The sequence below is a fragment of the Schistocerca nitens genome, chromosome 1, assembly GCF_023898315.1.
Source record: "Schistocerca nitens isolate TAMUIC-IGC-003100 chromosome 1, iqSchNite1.1, whole genome shotgun sequence".
In the NCBI taxonomy this organism is placed as follows: domain Eukaryota; kingdom Metazoa; phylum Arthropoda; class Insecta; order Orthoptera; family Acrididae; genus Schistocerca; species Schistocerca nitens.
The window spans coordinates 412,344,713-412,361,137 of NC_064614.1; the positions used below are offsets into that span (position 1 = coordinate 412,344,713).

Here is a 16,425-nt window from a genome sequence, read left to right on the forward strand (position 1 = left end):
ACGGACTCATCATACAAAGGCCTAGGTGCACATTTATTTCAAGAGATAGAAGAAAACGGCGTTGTAGTACAGAAAACTATTGCATTTGGAAGTCGTGTTCTCTCTAAATCAGAAAAGAATTATTCGATTATGGAACTTGAAGCCTTGGCTGTTGTGTGGGCTTTCACAAAATTTCGCATATTTTTGTATGGCAGACAAACTAAGGTTTACACCGATCATCGAGCTCTGGAATTTCTTATGTCAACAAAATTAAAACATGGAAGATTGTCACGATGGGCGCTGTATCTACAGGAATTTGATTTTAGTATTGTTTACATACAGGGTTCTTCAAATATTATTGCTGATGCTTTATCACGTGCACCTATGGGTTTGAAACAAAGTGCTGAGGAGAACTGTAAGGAAAACAATTATTGTTTGATGTATATTCAAGGTGTTGCATTTGAAAATTTTATTTCGTCTTCGCTCCAGGACATCGCTAAGGAGCAAAGCAAGGATCCAATCTGGAAGGACATTAAGGAGAAGTGGAGGAGAAAGGAAAGCGTAGCGATTAGACAGTATTATTTAGTTCGCAATGATATTCTTTTTAAACGAAAATCGGTCGACAACTCTGTTTGGTTAGTTTGTATTCCTGATGAGTGGGTTAATAAATTTATTTGGTATACCCATTTCAGTTATGCACACTTTGGTCCCAGAAAATGCTTTCATAAATTACGAGAAAATTGCTATTTCAGTAATATAGAAAAACGTATTCGATCTGTTCTTGCCAAATGCAAATTATGTCAAAAGGCTAAGCCGCCAACTATTTCTCACAGAACACCGTTGTTTCCTATCATTCCAGCGAAATTAAAGGAGATGGCTGCAGTCGATTTGTTCGGTCCAGTGGTTCGTTCTACTAATGGTTTTGCGTACATTTTGGTAGCAGTGGAATTGGCATCAAAATATGTGTGTTTTACACCTTTACGCAAAGCAACAGCTCGTTCAGTATCTAACGCTTTCATCAAACATTTTATTAAAGAAGTGGGTCATGTTGATAAGGTTATATCAGATAATGGATCATAGTTTCGCTCTAAAATTTGGCTTTGTACTCTACGGCGTCGTAAGATTAAACCAATTTTCATTTCACTTTTTCACCCTCAATCTAACGCTTCAGAGAGATGGATGAAGGAAATCAATAAATTGTGTCGACTTTATTGTCATCAGAATAACAGAACTTGGGATCAGTATCTTCATATTTTTCAAAACATTCTGAATGAACTCCCTAATAATTCAACTTATTTACCGCCTATATTGATATTAAAAAATACAGCACTGACCAATCGCATTTCTGAAATAGTTCCTTTTCCGCCTACACGGAAACTGCGGCATTCTGAAGGTGTGAGCCTGACTCTGCAAAATATTGCATCTGCGGCTGCTAGAAGAGAGAAATCAGCTAAACGTCCTGGTCGTTTAAAAAACTCGTCAGTTGGTCAAAAGGTGTTAATTAAGTCTCATCGTTTGTCTCAGAAAGGAAAGGGCTTGTGTCGCAAATTTTTTTTTGCTTTATAACGGTCCATATAGAGTTCGCAAAATTATTCATGATAACACTGTCGAAGTAGAAACTCTTAAATCTCGGCGCTCTAAGGGAATACATCATATATCGAACGTTAAAATTTTTGTGGAATGACAGACTTTTGAGAAACGAACAGTTATACATAAACATGCAGAGAATACAGGGATACCGCGCCGTGTTCCGGCGGCGGCACATACTCAAAGCAACAGTCAAGTCTGCGCGCCGCACAAGGCAGTCGTTGACCGCAAAAAATTACTTCCTAATCAAAATATCCACGGGTGTGCTGCCGGTCTATAGTGTCCAACGGGCACAATATTTCGGCGATCATACATGTCGCCATCATCAGGTGAACTGACGGACTGAGATCCTGTGAACGTGCCGGTACGGAGATCCGTACGCTATGGCTGCTCAGAGGGAACTGGGTTCGGTCGCGGCGGCGGCCGATTTAAATACCCTCCGCCCGCGGCGCGCTCCCTCGGCCGTCCGCGCCACGCGCCACGGTCGCGCGGTGGAACAGATTGCGACGGCGTCTGAGATGACGTCGGTGTGATGGCTCTGTGCGCCGTGGTCGTCACAACTCGTCGTCGTAAAAATGGGTACTCAGAGTGGCAGATTCAACGTGCTCTCCGCCCAACCACTGCAGCACAACATGTTGAGATGGATGAAGTCACGAGGGAGGAGGTAGGCACTGCATTTATTCCATACACAGGCGCACTCTCGGGGAAAATCGCCCGCATTCTGAAGAAACACCGGGTCGGAACTGTGTTTTGTCCTCCGAATAAAACTCGTGCCCTGGTGGGGAGCGCCAAAGATGACCTCGGTTTGGGGAAAGCCGGCGTGTACCAGATTCCGTGTCAATGTGGCAAGTCGTATATTGGTCAGACGATGCGTACCGTCGAGGATCGATGCCGTGAACACCAGAGGCACACTCCACTGATGTATCCTAGCAAGTTGGCGGTCGCTGAACATTGTTTGTCGGAAAATCACGCTATGGAGTATGACCGCACGAGGATTCTGGTACAGACGTCGAGATACTGGGACAGCGTTGTTAGAGAGGCCATCGAAATTCGCACAAATGACGACCTCATAAACCGTGACTGTGGCTATAATCTTAGCAAGGCTTGGGAACCAGCGATTGAGTTAATCAAGAGTAAAACGAGCAATCGAATAATTGTGACGACCACGGCGGACAGAGCCATCACACCGACGTCATCTCAGACGCCGTCGCAATCTGTTCCACCGCGCGACCGTGGCGCGGACGGCGGAGGGAGCGCGTCGCGGGCGGAGGGTATTTAAATCGGCCGCCGCCACGGCCGAACCCAGTTCCCTCTGAGCAGCCATAGCGTACGGATCTCCGTGCCGGCACGTTCACAGGAGCTCAGTCCGTCAGTTCACCTGATGATGGCGACATGTCTGATCGCCGAAATATTGTACCCGTTGGACACTATAGACCGGCAGCACACCCGTGGATATTTTGATTATCAAATACGCCGGGAGAAACTCAAGAATCACAACAATTACTTCCTACGTCACGCGTACCTACAGCTGATCGAGCGCTCAGTGCGAATGCACTGACAGCCGTAAACAAATACACAGTCTAATTTCTCTGATTAAATTCAGTATAAAGCTATAGTGACTTGATAAATTATGTTATTAACGTTCAGTATTTTTCAGGATACGGTTGTATAAAATATTTAAGAACTTCAGGTAAATTCTGTGTGTGTCCGACGTTCAGAGGACCTGCTATCGAGAAAATTTCAGGAAGAATGTAATTTCGAAGAAGAAACTAATAAACTAAAAAGGTAGCTATTAATTGAGTTTATTTTTCAGGTAACATATTTCCACTTAGGTACGTACTTTAGACGTAATTTGCTGCTCGCGATTACGTGATTTATACTTTGTGCTTAATTTTATGTTCTATGAATTTACTTGTGAAGCGACGTGCTTGCATACATTTGCTGATTTTGACAATGTTTTATTAATGAACAGGGTTGTTACTTGTGTATATTATGCATCGCTTGGCTGCTATGCTTTTTCACTGATGTCACATTTTTTTTATTATGTGCCAGCTGTGCTTATTTATTTAAATTATAATTGTCACCTGATTAGTTGTGCTGATATGGTTATTTATGTAAGTTATACATTGTGATTTATCTGCTTGCGCCTTCATGTTTACTTATTAAGATTACATATGAACATTTATTTGCTTATGCTGATATGATGCTAATAACCTGTTTATTATGTAAGATATATATTTGCTGCTTTGCGTATGGATTGCATATTTACACATTTCTGTTTTGTTGTCATAACTACTCTTTAATTTGGTATATAGAAATGCTGATATACGGTGTACGAACATGGAGTTTGGGTCACACCATGGTATTAATTATAGATTGTTCGCTTGGCAGAGGCTCATTGTAGGGATTGTGCTACATCCATTTGTTGACATTCTGTTCTCTACTGGTATATTTACTCGCTGTTGCATGTTTTGCTTACGCTCAGTGCCTTACATTTTAAGATAACAAAATGAACTGCTATAATTCTACGAACGACATTGGTACAAGAAATTTCATTGAAGTCACATGAGCTGGAGGTTTTGTGGAAGCTGTATAAACTTATGCTAATAGGAAGGAAGCTAACGACATGATGTACCAACACTAGGTTTAGACCATTGACAGTTATTACACTGCATTCTTCGTGAGCAATTGCCATAGCAAGTGACACTTGACACAAGAAATACTCCACATGTTTGCTTCTGTTTTGCCATGATTCTTGAAGTGGTGTACACACTGTGAAATATTACGATCATTCACACTCTGTACTCGTACTTACTTACTGAAAGTTATTCAAACTAAAGGCTGTTACAGGTCATGTATGCATTTCTTTTATTTAATGATGGACAAGGTAACCAAAATGTACTTTATAATTCATAATGAGTAGAAGATTTGGGTCAGATGGATTACACAGAGGTTGTGTGTGGACATTGTGTCTTCGGATTGTATGGGATGATGAATTGAAGTTTGCACTAGGATTTTATCTGTACTTGTTCGAGGAGACTAGCTAGAGGAAAGAGTTGTTATGGAAGTGAAATTATATTGGTGATAAGGTTTATATGTATCGACGTATTGAAGAGGTATTATTGAGGTATTGAGATTGTGTGAAGTTGATGATTATTGGAGTTTTGGTGGACAAGAGGTAAGGTAAATGATATTGATGATAAGGTTTATATGTATCGACATAAGAGGTATTATTGAAGTATTAAGATTAAGTGATGCTGATGATTATTGGAGTTTTGGTGGATAAGAGGTAAAGTAAGTGAGGATCATATTTTTTTGTTGGTTTATATGGAACAATGAGGATGAAGATGGCAGACTAGAACACTCAAGTGGAAGGAAGATTGTCTACACACACACTTTGTTAAATCAATAAGCAGTATATACTTTTTTTTTGGAGAGAGGAAGCATTTGCATATCTTGGCACACTGACAGTTGTTCAGCAGCCGTACATTTTGATTTGGCTTGGCAAACATTGGTCTTGACATGATGACTATGACATTGACTAACTATTATCGACTGTTATACATTGCTGCCACTACTACTTGATACACATGTCGAACATCAAATCTTTGACAGAATTGCATTTACACAGTTAACACTATTCAATTACACAGTAGCACTTAATGTGGATGAAAGATGAGTGAGTGTGTTTTGTGTGTTTTCCTTTTCTAATTCCAAATAATTGGTACCAACCTATCTCCTAAATATTATTTTACTTGTTTGTTGTGGCTTGCACTGACACCCATAAATATTATAGGTTTACTGATATTTGTGTATTTGTAATAGTTAATATGACAATTATCTGGTATCATTTGTGTGTTTATTATAATTTGCATGTTTAGTGTAATGGCATTGATAATAATTTTGTAAAAGCAATTGCGTGTGCATTCAAACTGTTGTTCATACCTGCACTTGTTCAACATTGATGGATGCCACTTGGAAATGTTTAATTTCTGATGATAAACTCTGATGAACTGTCTGATTAGTGATAGTGAATATTATGGACTGTTACCTGCACTTGTTCAACATGATGGGTGCCACTTGGAAATGTTTAATTACTGCTGATGAACTGTTTGATTAGTGATAGTGAATATTATGGACTGTTATCTGCGCCTGTTCAACATTGCTGGGTGCCACTGATGGAACTGCTTCTACTGAGATAATGTCACTTGTTGCCTTCTGCACCTGATCAACATTACTGGGTGCCACTGATGGAACTGCTGCTACTGAGATAATGTCACTTGTTGCTGTCTGCACCTGTTCAACATTGCTGGGTGCCACTGATGGAACTGCTTCTACTGAAATGATATCACTTGTTGCTGTCTGCACCTGTTCAACATTGCTGGGTGCCACTGATGGAACTGCTTCTACTGAAATGGTGTCACTTGTTGCTGTCTGCACCTGTTCAACATTGCTGGGTGCCACTGATGGAACTGCTTCTACTGACGTAATGTCACTTGTTGGTGTCTGCACCTGTTCAACATTGCTGGGTGCCACTGATGGAACTGCTTCTACTGAAATAATGTCACTTGTCACTGTCTGCACCTGCTCAACATTGCTGGGTGTCACTAATGTAACTGCTTCTACTGACATAATGTCACTTGTTGGTGTCTGCACCTGCTCGCCATTGCTGGGTGCCACTGTTGGAGCTGTTTAAATACTGCTGATGAAATGTTATGAGACTGCTATTTGCAGCTGTTGACCATTGCTGGGTGCTACTGTTGGAACTGTCAACTACTGTGAGGAGTGCTACTTGTTTATTGAACTATTGACAAGATTTTATGTGAATATTTGTATAAACTTTTTTTTGTGTATTTACTGTTTATGAAATGTTATGAGACTCTTACCTGCACATATTCGTCATTGCTGATGCTATTGATTGAATTGTTTAACCGCATGATACTTGTGTAAACTATTATGTACAATCACATGTATGCAAGCATTTATATTCCTTACTGTATTTTATACACTCCTGGAAATTGAAATAAGAACAGCGTGAATTCATTGTCCCAGGAAGGGGAAACTTTATTGACACATTCCTGGGGTCAGATACATCACATGATCACACTGACAGAACCACAGGCACAAAGACACAGGCAACAGAGCATGCACAATGTCGGCACTAGTACAGTGTATATCCACCTTTCGCAGCAATGCAGGCTGCTATTCTCCCATGGAGACGATCGTAGAGATGCTGGATGTAGTCCTGTGGAACGGCTTGCCATGCCATTTCCACCTGGCGCCTCAGTTGGACCAGCGTTCGTGCTGGACGTGCAGACCGCGTGAGACGACGCTTCATCCAGTCCCAAACATGCTCAATGGGGGACAGATCCGGAGATCTTGCTGGCCAGGGTAGTTGACTTACACCTTCTAGAGCACGTTGGGTGGCACGGGATACATGCGGACGTGCATTGTCCTGTTGGAACAGCAAGTTCCCTTGCCGGTCTAGGAATGGTAGAACGATGGGTTCGATGACGGTTTGGATGTACCGTGCACTATTCAGTGTCCCCTCGACGATCACCAGTGGTGTACGGCCAGTGTAGGAGATCGCTCCCCACACCATGATGCCGGGTGTTGGCCCTGTGTGCCTCGGTCGTATGCAGTCCTGATTGTGGCGCTCACCTGCATGGCGCCAAACACGCATACGACCGTCATTGGCACCAAGGCAGAAGCGACTCTCATCGCTGAAGACGACATGTCTCCATTCGTCCCTCCATTCACGCCTGTCGCGACACCACTGGAGGCGGGCTGCACGATGTTGGGGCGTGAGCGGAAGACGGCCTAACGGTGTGCGGGACCGTAGCCCAGCTTCATGGAGACGGTTGCGAATGGTCCTCGCCGATACCCCAGGAGCAACAGTGTCCCTAATTTGCTGGGAAGTGGCGGTGCGGTCCCCTACGGCACTGCGTAGGGATCCTACGGTCATGGCGTGCATCCGTGCGTCGCTGCGGTCCGGTCCCAGGTCGACGGGCACGTGCACCTTCCGCCGACCACTGGCGACAACATCGATGTACTGTGGAGACCTCACGCCCCACGTGTTGAGCAATTCGGCGGTACGTCCACCCGGCCTCCCGCATGACCACTATACGCCCTCACTCAAAGTCCGTCAACTGCACATACGGTTCACGTCCACGCTGTCGCGGCATGCTACCAGTGTTAAAGACTGCGATGGAGCTCCGTATGCGACGGCAAACTGGCTGACACTGACGGCGGCGGTGCACAAATGCTGCGCAGCTAGCGCCATTCGACGGCCAACACCGCGGTTCCTGGTGTGTCCGCTGTGCCGTGCGTGTGATCATTGCTTGTACAGCCCTCTCGCAGTGTCCGGAGCAAGTATGGTGGGTCTGACACACCGGTGTCAATGTGTTCTTTTTTCCATTTCCAGGAGTGTATATTAGGTTATTGAAGCGCCAGTGCAAAGCCAAAATTTATATAGTTATGTGATATTTACTTATTAATATTATCTTTTATTTTTGTCTGTATTTTTTTGACGAATTTGGTGGTATTTTCACCACCAATGCTGGCAAAAATACCATCAAATTCTAGCCCGTGGAGGAGGGGCATATGAAAGGTGGCTACACCGAGTCACAGCGCCAGAGATTGCGCCAAAGAGTTTTATTCCGCCGCCTCCACTGACAGTGCTTGTTCAGAAGTTGCTGTGGGCAGTGGTAGTTCAGAAGTTGCCGTGGGCAGTCGTAGTTGAGAGGATGTTAATAGCTGTACTAATTGAGGCCATGTCGTGTGAAGTTGTTTTGATGGGCTAGACAGCCGATGCTGTTCGAATGGGGATGTTGTAATGATCAGAGTGTATTTTTCGTCAATGTATATGAAGGTAAACATTTTTTATATTAAGTTTCCTAACTAACAATGCCTCTTGGTCACAGGTTCAGTCAACAAAGCATCTGGCTTGTGTTCATGTATTAGAGTGTAATTCTGGTTTCTATGTGCAATTATAGTATTTCTGTTTTTTTGATTACTTCTGTGTAAATGGTGCTTAAAATATCTTGTCTTATTGAGGTTCAAATGGCTCTGAGCACTATGGGACTTAAAACATCTGTGGTCATCAGTCCCCTAGAACTTAGAACTACTTAAACCTAACTAACCTAAGGACATCACACACATCCATGCCCGAGGCAGGATTCGAACCTGCGACCGTAGCAGGTCTTATTGAGGAAGAACCGTGCCAGATGTGTATGTTGAATCACACTTCCACACACAGAACAGTTACACTTGTGCTTTGTTGTTTCGTAGTTTTGTTTCATAGCTTTTATAGTTGCTGGGGCGTATTGCCAATGGAGATCTTTGTAAAAGAGGAAATGTAATGATTCTGCAATGGCTGCTGCAAGTGGAATAAATTAACAGTAATATCTGAGCTACCGCTACACTGATTTCACCTTTCTTGTGTTTGTGGGGGCTGAAAGTTTCTGCACTACCTCAGTTTTTATGAGGTAGGGCGGATGCATTGTGCACTAAAAATGTGACCCAAGTTCCCACTTGGGGAATGAAACAACAGCACTTGTCGTTATTGTATTTGAGGTTTGCCTATTAGACGATCGTAAACAGCATGTGGATGTTGTTAGCCAAATCCTTGTCTACAATGTCATTCAAATAGTTCACTGTGCCTGTCACACTGCAGGTGAGGTCTCGAGGTAGTGCTGAAAAATGGCTGGAGCACTGGCAATGCCAAACGGAAGTCTATTATACTTAAACAGTCGAAAAGGAGTACTGATTATTAAGAAGCACCAGGAATCCTTGACCAACAGAAGCTGAAGATAGACATACCAATTGACAAACATTTTGCTGCTCATGAGACTGGTCATTATGTACTCTACCTTGGAAGTAGGATAAGCATCTATGACAGATTGGGTATATTGATTATCCTGACATCCCTGCAAATGCGCAATGCATTGTTTGGGGCGCCCATTGGCTGTTGGGAAGAGGAGTGAGAATACACTCATCCTGTAACCACTGTAGCTCCAGCTCAAGTTTGTCTCTGAATACAACGTTTCTGACTTTGAAGTGCTTCAGCATCAGTTATGGAACAAGAACTATGTGTGCCTCAAAATTTTTGACAGCTGAGGAAAGTTGCGTGAACACTGAGCTACACTTGGAAAAGAGGTCTTAGGATAGGGGTTGGCGCCAAGTGACGACAATGGGGGCATATTCGTGGATTTCTGAGCCAAGAGCATTGAGCAGATTCAGGCCTTAGACACTGATGGCTCCAGAATTGTGGACAACCAAAATCCTGGCTGTGAGACTGGTTGAATAGTATTGAACTTGGACTGTAAACTGGCTGTTGACTTTAATGATGTCATTGCTGTAACTACACAACAGAATGTCAAAGAGTTGAAGGGAAGGGGACCTCATGTGATAACAACACTGCCAATCTATGATGGTTGTGGAGAATCACCCTATATCTATCTGCAGCTCGATAGGCACATTGTTGATGGCTACCATGAGGCATAGAGATTCTTCTGAGTGGGGAACCACATTGTACGTAGGATAATTTCAAGAACAGGTCCACCAGGACCCACCCCTGCATCTGAGAGGTCTGTACATGTACAGTTGACATTCATTTTGAGCACTGCTTGGCACATTTCAGCCCTATGTTCAGATTTCACATAAGTGATGCACTTAACGCGCTTCTAGTGGCACTGGTGTCTCTGGTGACTAATAAAACACTGTATGTAGGAAGGGAGCTGTCCAAGGTGGCGTCTGGCTGCTGAGTCTTCACATGCATTGTGTGAATCCTGTCTGAGTGGTGGACATGACTGGGACTGAGGGGAGCGTGTTGGTTGGGCAGTAAACAGTTGTGATGGGTATCTGCAAGGTTCCTTCAATTTAAAGGGATCTGGTGTAGTCGTTCATTTGGGGAATGCAAGAAAATCAAGTCTAGGACTAAGGAAGCTACTTGTGATTGCTTAAACTGATAATTACTATGCTGGAAAGAGCAGTCGTGGTATAAACCCTGGAGACAGGTGATCGATTTGCGGTAAGACTGTCCATTAAGTTTATAGCAGCTGAAAAACTTGTATTGGGCTGCTGCCACATGCACCTAGTACTCAAAATATTCCAGCCAACTGCACGTAAATCTGTGATACGGCAGAGTGTGGAGTTCCAATTCAGGGTTAAGATGTTGCAGAAGATGGTAAATGTCTGGGCATGTTTATGCCAGAAAGAAAGCGTGCTGCTGGGTATCATCTGTAATGCTGTGGCCTAAGATGTGCTTTTTCTTTCATACAATGTATTTTCCTCATACTTTCTTGAAAAACTGTTGGAACGCTGGGGCGGACTGTCCAGAAGCTCATGAGCATGGAACCGATCCGGAAGAGGCAGTTGGAGAGCTCTGGAGGCGACATGAAGGAATGTTCCTTCAATTTAAAGGGATCTGGTGTAGTCGTTCATTGGGGGAATACACGAAAATCAAGTCCAGGACCAAGCCAAGCCAGCCAATCGATCAGGACTTCGTGGGTGTCCTGCACCTGTTGGAACAAAAACAAAAAACAACACCTGGGCAGAGACGTCCACCTGTTCCGTCATGCTGGAAGCAACGTGACAGTAAGTGGAACGATAGAAGCCAAAACAGTCTACTTAGGTCAGAGCACACAGATAAAACACTGGCTTGCAAAAAAAAAAAAAAAAAAAATTAAAAAAAATTACCTCATCATCAGCTGATATGTTCACCAATGGCGGTGTATGAAAAATTCCCAGGTATAAATAAATATGAAGCTTATTGCAACACATAGAGAGAATCTTCTCTGACAGGAGTTAATTTGTAACAGAATAATTGAAAACAAGCGACTCCTTAATTTTTGACAGATCAATAATAATACCTGAAGGCTGACGGCCTAGAAATGTTACAGTACATTAAGTTCAAAAATCTAGTGTCCATACACTAGGAATGCCACAAGTGAAGTTCAGAAGGGATATGCAAAAGTTAAAGTTCCGAGAATATGAGGAAACATTTAAGTCTTGAAGGGATACACCAAAGTTTAAATTCAGCAGCCGGCCACTGTGGCCGAGCGGTTCTAGGCGCTTCAGTCCAAAACCGCGCTGCTGCTACAGTCGCAGGTTCGAATCCTGCCTTGGGCATGGATGTGTGTGATGTCCTTAAGTTAGTTAGGTTTAAGTAGTTCTAAATCTAGGGGACTGATGATCTCAGATGTTAAGTCACATAGTGCTTGGAGTCATTTGAACAATTTTTTAAATTCAGCACATTGAGAATGAAAGCCAGAGACAAATATTACAGAGTTCAGTTGTTGGTCTAGGTTTCAGAGGCTAAATCTTTTTGCTGTAGAGGCGACAAATGGTGTAGGTTCGTGACTAGCAGCTTCTGTAGGCAAAGGCTCATGTGGTTGGCTGTGGCGTCGTAGTGGCAGCTCCGGAGTGAGATCCTGAATGTGGGAATGCTTTCGAAATTGGCGCCTGGTCCAGGAAACTCACTCAGAGCAAACTCCTTAGAGTAGTCTGGGCGCTAGCTTAAATACTGCCTGGGCTCCAGGATACTGCAGTACTGCTTTTGGTCACGAGGCCTGTGGATGAGAAAAGGTCCACAAGGCCAATGACCTCTGGTAGTGCTTGGATTGTCACCTGGTGGCTGGGCAGAGTGCGTCCATCCTTTGCCAGTCATCTGAAGAGCTGTCCCCTGTGAGGTCCATACCTGCATAACCCATCTGTGTTGTTGGTTGTTGGATGAGTAGGCGGAAGGTCTCGACACGCCATATTTTGAATAAAAATTGAGTTGTTATGTCCTGAGCGTCAAATAAATTATTAGATAAGGAGTCTCCAATCTCACTGCAAAGAGTAAGATACCATACGTCTCAGAGTAGGAACACAGAGAATAAGAAGTCTACAAATACATGTGAAATGAATATGAAAACTGTAGATGAATATTCCTGTTATGGAAACTTAACATTACAACTGAGGAGTGTGTTGTCTCCTCAACAAACTACAAGAAACTGAAATGAAGGGCACTGATGATGCGAAATTCAAAACTTGAAAACACAGCTTCTATTCTAGTGGATACTGGCGTGTACAACATTCCCAAATTTGTTGAGGCCGAAGACGATAATCTGCACATAATATTTCATGGTTAAAGTTGTTTGCACAACTTTTTATAAAATAATTTAGAAATGACGCACTGAAAGTTAAATGACCTTCAATTAACGACTAAGAACTTTCCTTACATATTTTCCAGTTTCAGAAATAACCAATAAACTTTTTATTTATTTATTTTGATGCGAAACAAATAGTTCAGACTGAGATATAAATCGCCGGTTACCGGCTAATGAAGTGTTATTGCTAGATTTATCGCCGCAGTTTCCCAAGCAGGAAGTCTAAAATCGTGCTGTGACCTCTTTCTGGGATTTGCCAGTCCGAACGTTGTCGTCACTTTCTGTTAATCGTACCTTATTATTTTGATACTTTTTACCTCACTGTCGGATTAGTGTTTTCTTTTTTGTGGCCTTTTCATCACATTAAATGCAGCCCAATCTACCAAACAAATTAGGGTAGGTATCCTAAGCAGACTGCTTATCTAATGAGGCAACTAGTGGACACGAAAATGCCCATGCGTATGTGCATTCTTTCCATAATTTTTGTACATGCGCTCTTATTCCCGTGTGTCCGCGATTGCGCACGAAGAGAGAGGCATCGTCTGGACATATATTAACTCTTAAGACACTACACGATGAAACACACATAGGCCCCAGCCGCCTCTCTTTTGCTATGCAGTCCAAGAAATTCCCACCGAACGCGCGAAGCAACACGCTTGTACGCACGGTCAATATTTTTTGGAAATTACGCAAGCGCGAATTGGCATACCTAGTTGCGCTGCTGGAAATGTAAGCGCATGCGCCAATTTGAACGAAGGAAAAAGCGTCATGTGGATGCTGACATGTGCTGCCGTGTGTGTCCTATACAGTTATGATGAATGGCCAAAAGACGAATAAATAAATACTTCTACGACTCGTGGTACTTCACAGACTCAAAACATTCTTGCCGATTAATTTTTTAGTACCTTTTCACTGACGGCCTGTGTGAATGCTGTTAATAGAATTGTTTTGTGGAATAGTTCGATGTTATGTTCTGTCAAATGTATATCGATTTTCAGTCGTCTAAACCATACGTAAATTACATATCGTTCTGTCATAATGGTCAAAATCAATAAAAGCAGCTAAACGCAAGCACATTGGTCTGTCCAAGGTTGTTTCGCTGTTGCATATTACTGATCCCTGTATCTATTGGAATGTCTGTGATACCAAGGAACATCCAATATCGAAGTGGTCTCGCTTGTTGTGTAGTGTGTACAGTGTTGCTTGTAGTCTGCTTAAGCCAGAGTAGAAGCGGTGATACAAATGCCATCTGGCACAGCCGACATTAGATTTTGAGCATCATTTTCCAAAATGATGTCGAGATCCGTAAGAGCTGAAACCCGAAGCCGAGCTAAAGATGACATTAAACGTGTCATGCAAGTCGTCGACAAAGTTCGACATTGGTAAGTTGAAAAATGTCTTGTCATTAATCGCGCTTCTGCTGATCAACTTTGACAACACTATCATAACTGAACAAAAGCTCTATGTATTTTCGTACCTTAAATTTTTCCTGGTTGGGGTGTTAGTGCCGCAAAAGAGAAAGCGAAAGATAAAAATCTCGTAATGGCGAAATTTAGTTAGAAATACTTTCAAACATTTTCTCTAATGAGAGGATATGCAGAAAAGTGGTCTCGCTATAAAACCGAGCATGTGAAAAGATGGTGTAGAGGTATTCTTGAGGTGCATAATTTTGAGGGGTAATGGAAATAACCCTGTATAAGCTCTGCAATGGTAGAACCAGTTTAACATTTATCATTAATGTTACATGACGTATGTGATGCGACGATTTTCTTCCTTTCGTCACAGGTTACAGTGGTCGGCAGCCTTTCGTAATGGATTTTAAACGACCATTAAGATCTTAAAAGAACGTCAGATATGAGTTTCGCGTTTACTTCTTTCCACTGCCATGGTTAATTCTGAGTACCTTAAATAAACTTGGAACTGCATTCTTCAAGCAAATTACACTCTTGGTATTTCATGCAGAATTGTACCAGTGCATATAGCAACTGCAGTAATTCACAGTGAACTGGATTATAGGCAGCTTCATAATTTTTTTTAAAAAATGAGCTCTGGCTACATTTCGTAAATTTATTCATTAGCCCATCAATGCAATAGATGGTACACGGGTTTACACATAATCGTTGTCATAATGAAAATTGTTGCTTTGGAGAAAATGTTATAGGAAAGGTTGCATTCAGTATTACTTATTCCGGATTATTGGTTTCAACAATTAGGCCTAAGTCTGTCGTCTTCTGCTATGTGAAGTGATGCATTAACTTTAAGTACATGTACTATCATTGTTCGTAATTACAAATGAGGAAAGGAAATTCCATATTTTCATACGTATAAAAAAAACTTCTTGTGGGTCCTGTTCAATTTTGACTGTATCACTTATACCATGTAGACATTCTATTGGATATTGTGTAGCACATTCAACACAGGACATAAGTATTTTAAAGGTATAAAATGTAGAATTTGAATTTACTCATATGCGATGGCTAATATAACTCTTTATGTACTGTATGTAAATAAGACTTTACGTATCAGAAGATGGTCTTGACTGTTGAAACTAGTAATCACGAATAACTAGTACTGAATGCCGTCTCGCCTAATAAATTTTCTCCAAAGCTATTATGGATCACTCCTTATTCTTAATGATGAGAAATTTCAATCAAATTGTGTTGCATTTTTGTTCAGTAGGCCTAATTCTGGCTGCGAATTTTAAAGTGTTCACATATCACTTTCATTAAACATGCAGTTATTGACAGATGCTGTGAATTACATGGGTGGACAGTGTACCAGGTCGGGATAGACAAGGTGTGGGTATCATCAAATTGTGTTCAAAGAATGTTAGGCAGGTGATACATCCTAGTTAGCTGGGTGCCAGTGCAAGATGGAGCTGTGGCTTTATTTACCACTGTTTGGCAGCAGCCAGATGCTAACATACGATCCCTCCCTTATTGGCCATACTAAAGCGCATAAGAGTGGGGGAGGGGGCAGATTTGCTGTCAACACTATAGTGGAACACACAAAACCTGCAGAGATGCTAATCTTATGTACCACAAATGCCACAATTAACTGTAATTGAATAATATTTTGTAGGAAAGTTCGGGACAAACTGACTGAGTAACTTGCACTAAATATCTGAAAGTTATCTTTCTATGCAGATTAATATACTGTGAAAAGTATCTTTCTAACAGGTGTGTTAGGTTATGCAATGGTAAGTACTTAAATTTCTCAGCTATAAGAACTTGTCAGTAGCTGAGCTGATCACTGTTTGTTATAAACATTTGTACTATTTATTTGGCCATTGCTTTATTTGTGTTCCTGTTTCAACTTTTCCTAAAATATCTTTTGAAATGTTAGTTTGAGGTGAAGGAAATTTTGTAAACTATTTTCTGGTATTGTTTTCTTGCCTTTCTGTGTGCATTTGATATTTATCAGTAACTTCCAGGATTTGAGTTATTGCAGTACATGGGCAAGGAGTATTCTCATGGAAACCTAGGTTGAAGGGGCAATTTGTCTTCTGCTGTTGGATAAAGACTTTCCAGACTCTTCTGTGCAGTGCAGTTCTTTGCTAAAGGCATTTCTGTTGCTTCTGTGTTTTTTTTCTGATGTCTCCTGCTTACCTTCCATTGGGTTGACATCATGGTCTTTCCTCATCTCCTGGAATCCAGCGAAGAACGTACATAGTCCAAAGTAAGAAAATTGGTAGATATTGTGAGGA

At 42.0% G+C, this 16,425-nt stretch overlaps 1 protein-coding gene across 1 annotated transcript in view; it reads left to right on the forward strand.

Annotated features, from left to right (window-relative positions):
* Nucleotides 1–13,861: 13,861 nt before the first annotated feature.
* The window catches only part of LOC126235880 (B-cell CLL/lymphoma 7 protein family member B-A), a 42,338-nt gene continuing 39,774 nt past the window's right edge, over nt 13,862–16,425 (forward strand). The window contains exon 1 of the mRNA XM_049944800.1: nt 13,862–14,101. Coding sequence (XP_049800757.1) covers nt 14,010–14,101 — 92 coding nt within the window. The 5' untranslated portion in view covers nt 13,862–14,009. The remainder of the gene's footprint in view (nt 14,102–16,425) is intronic.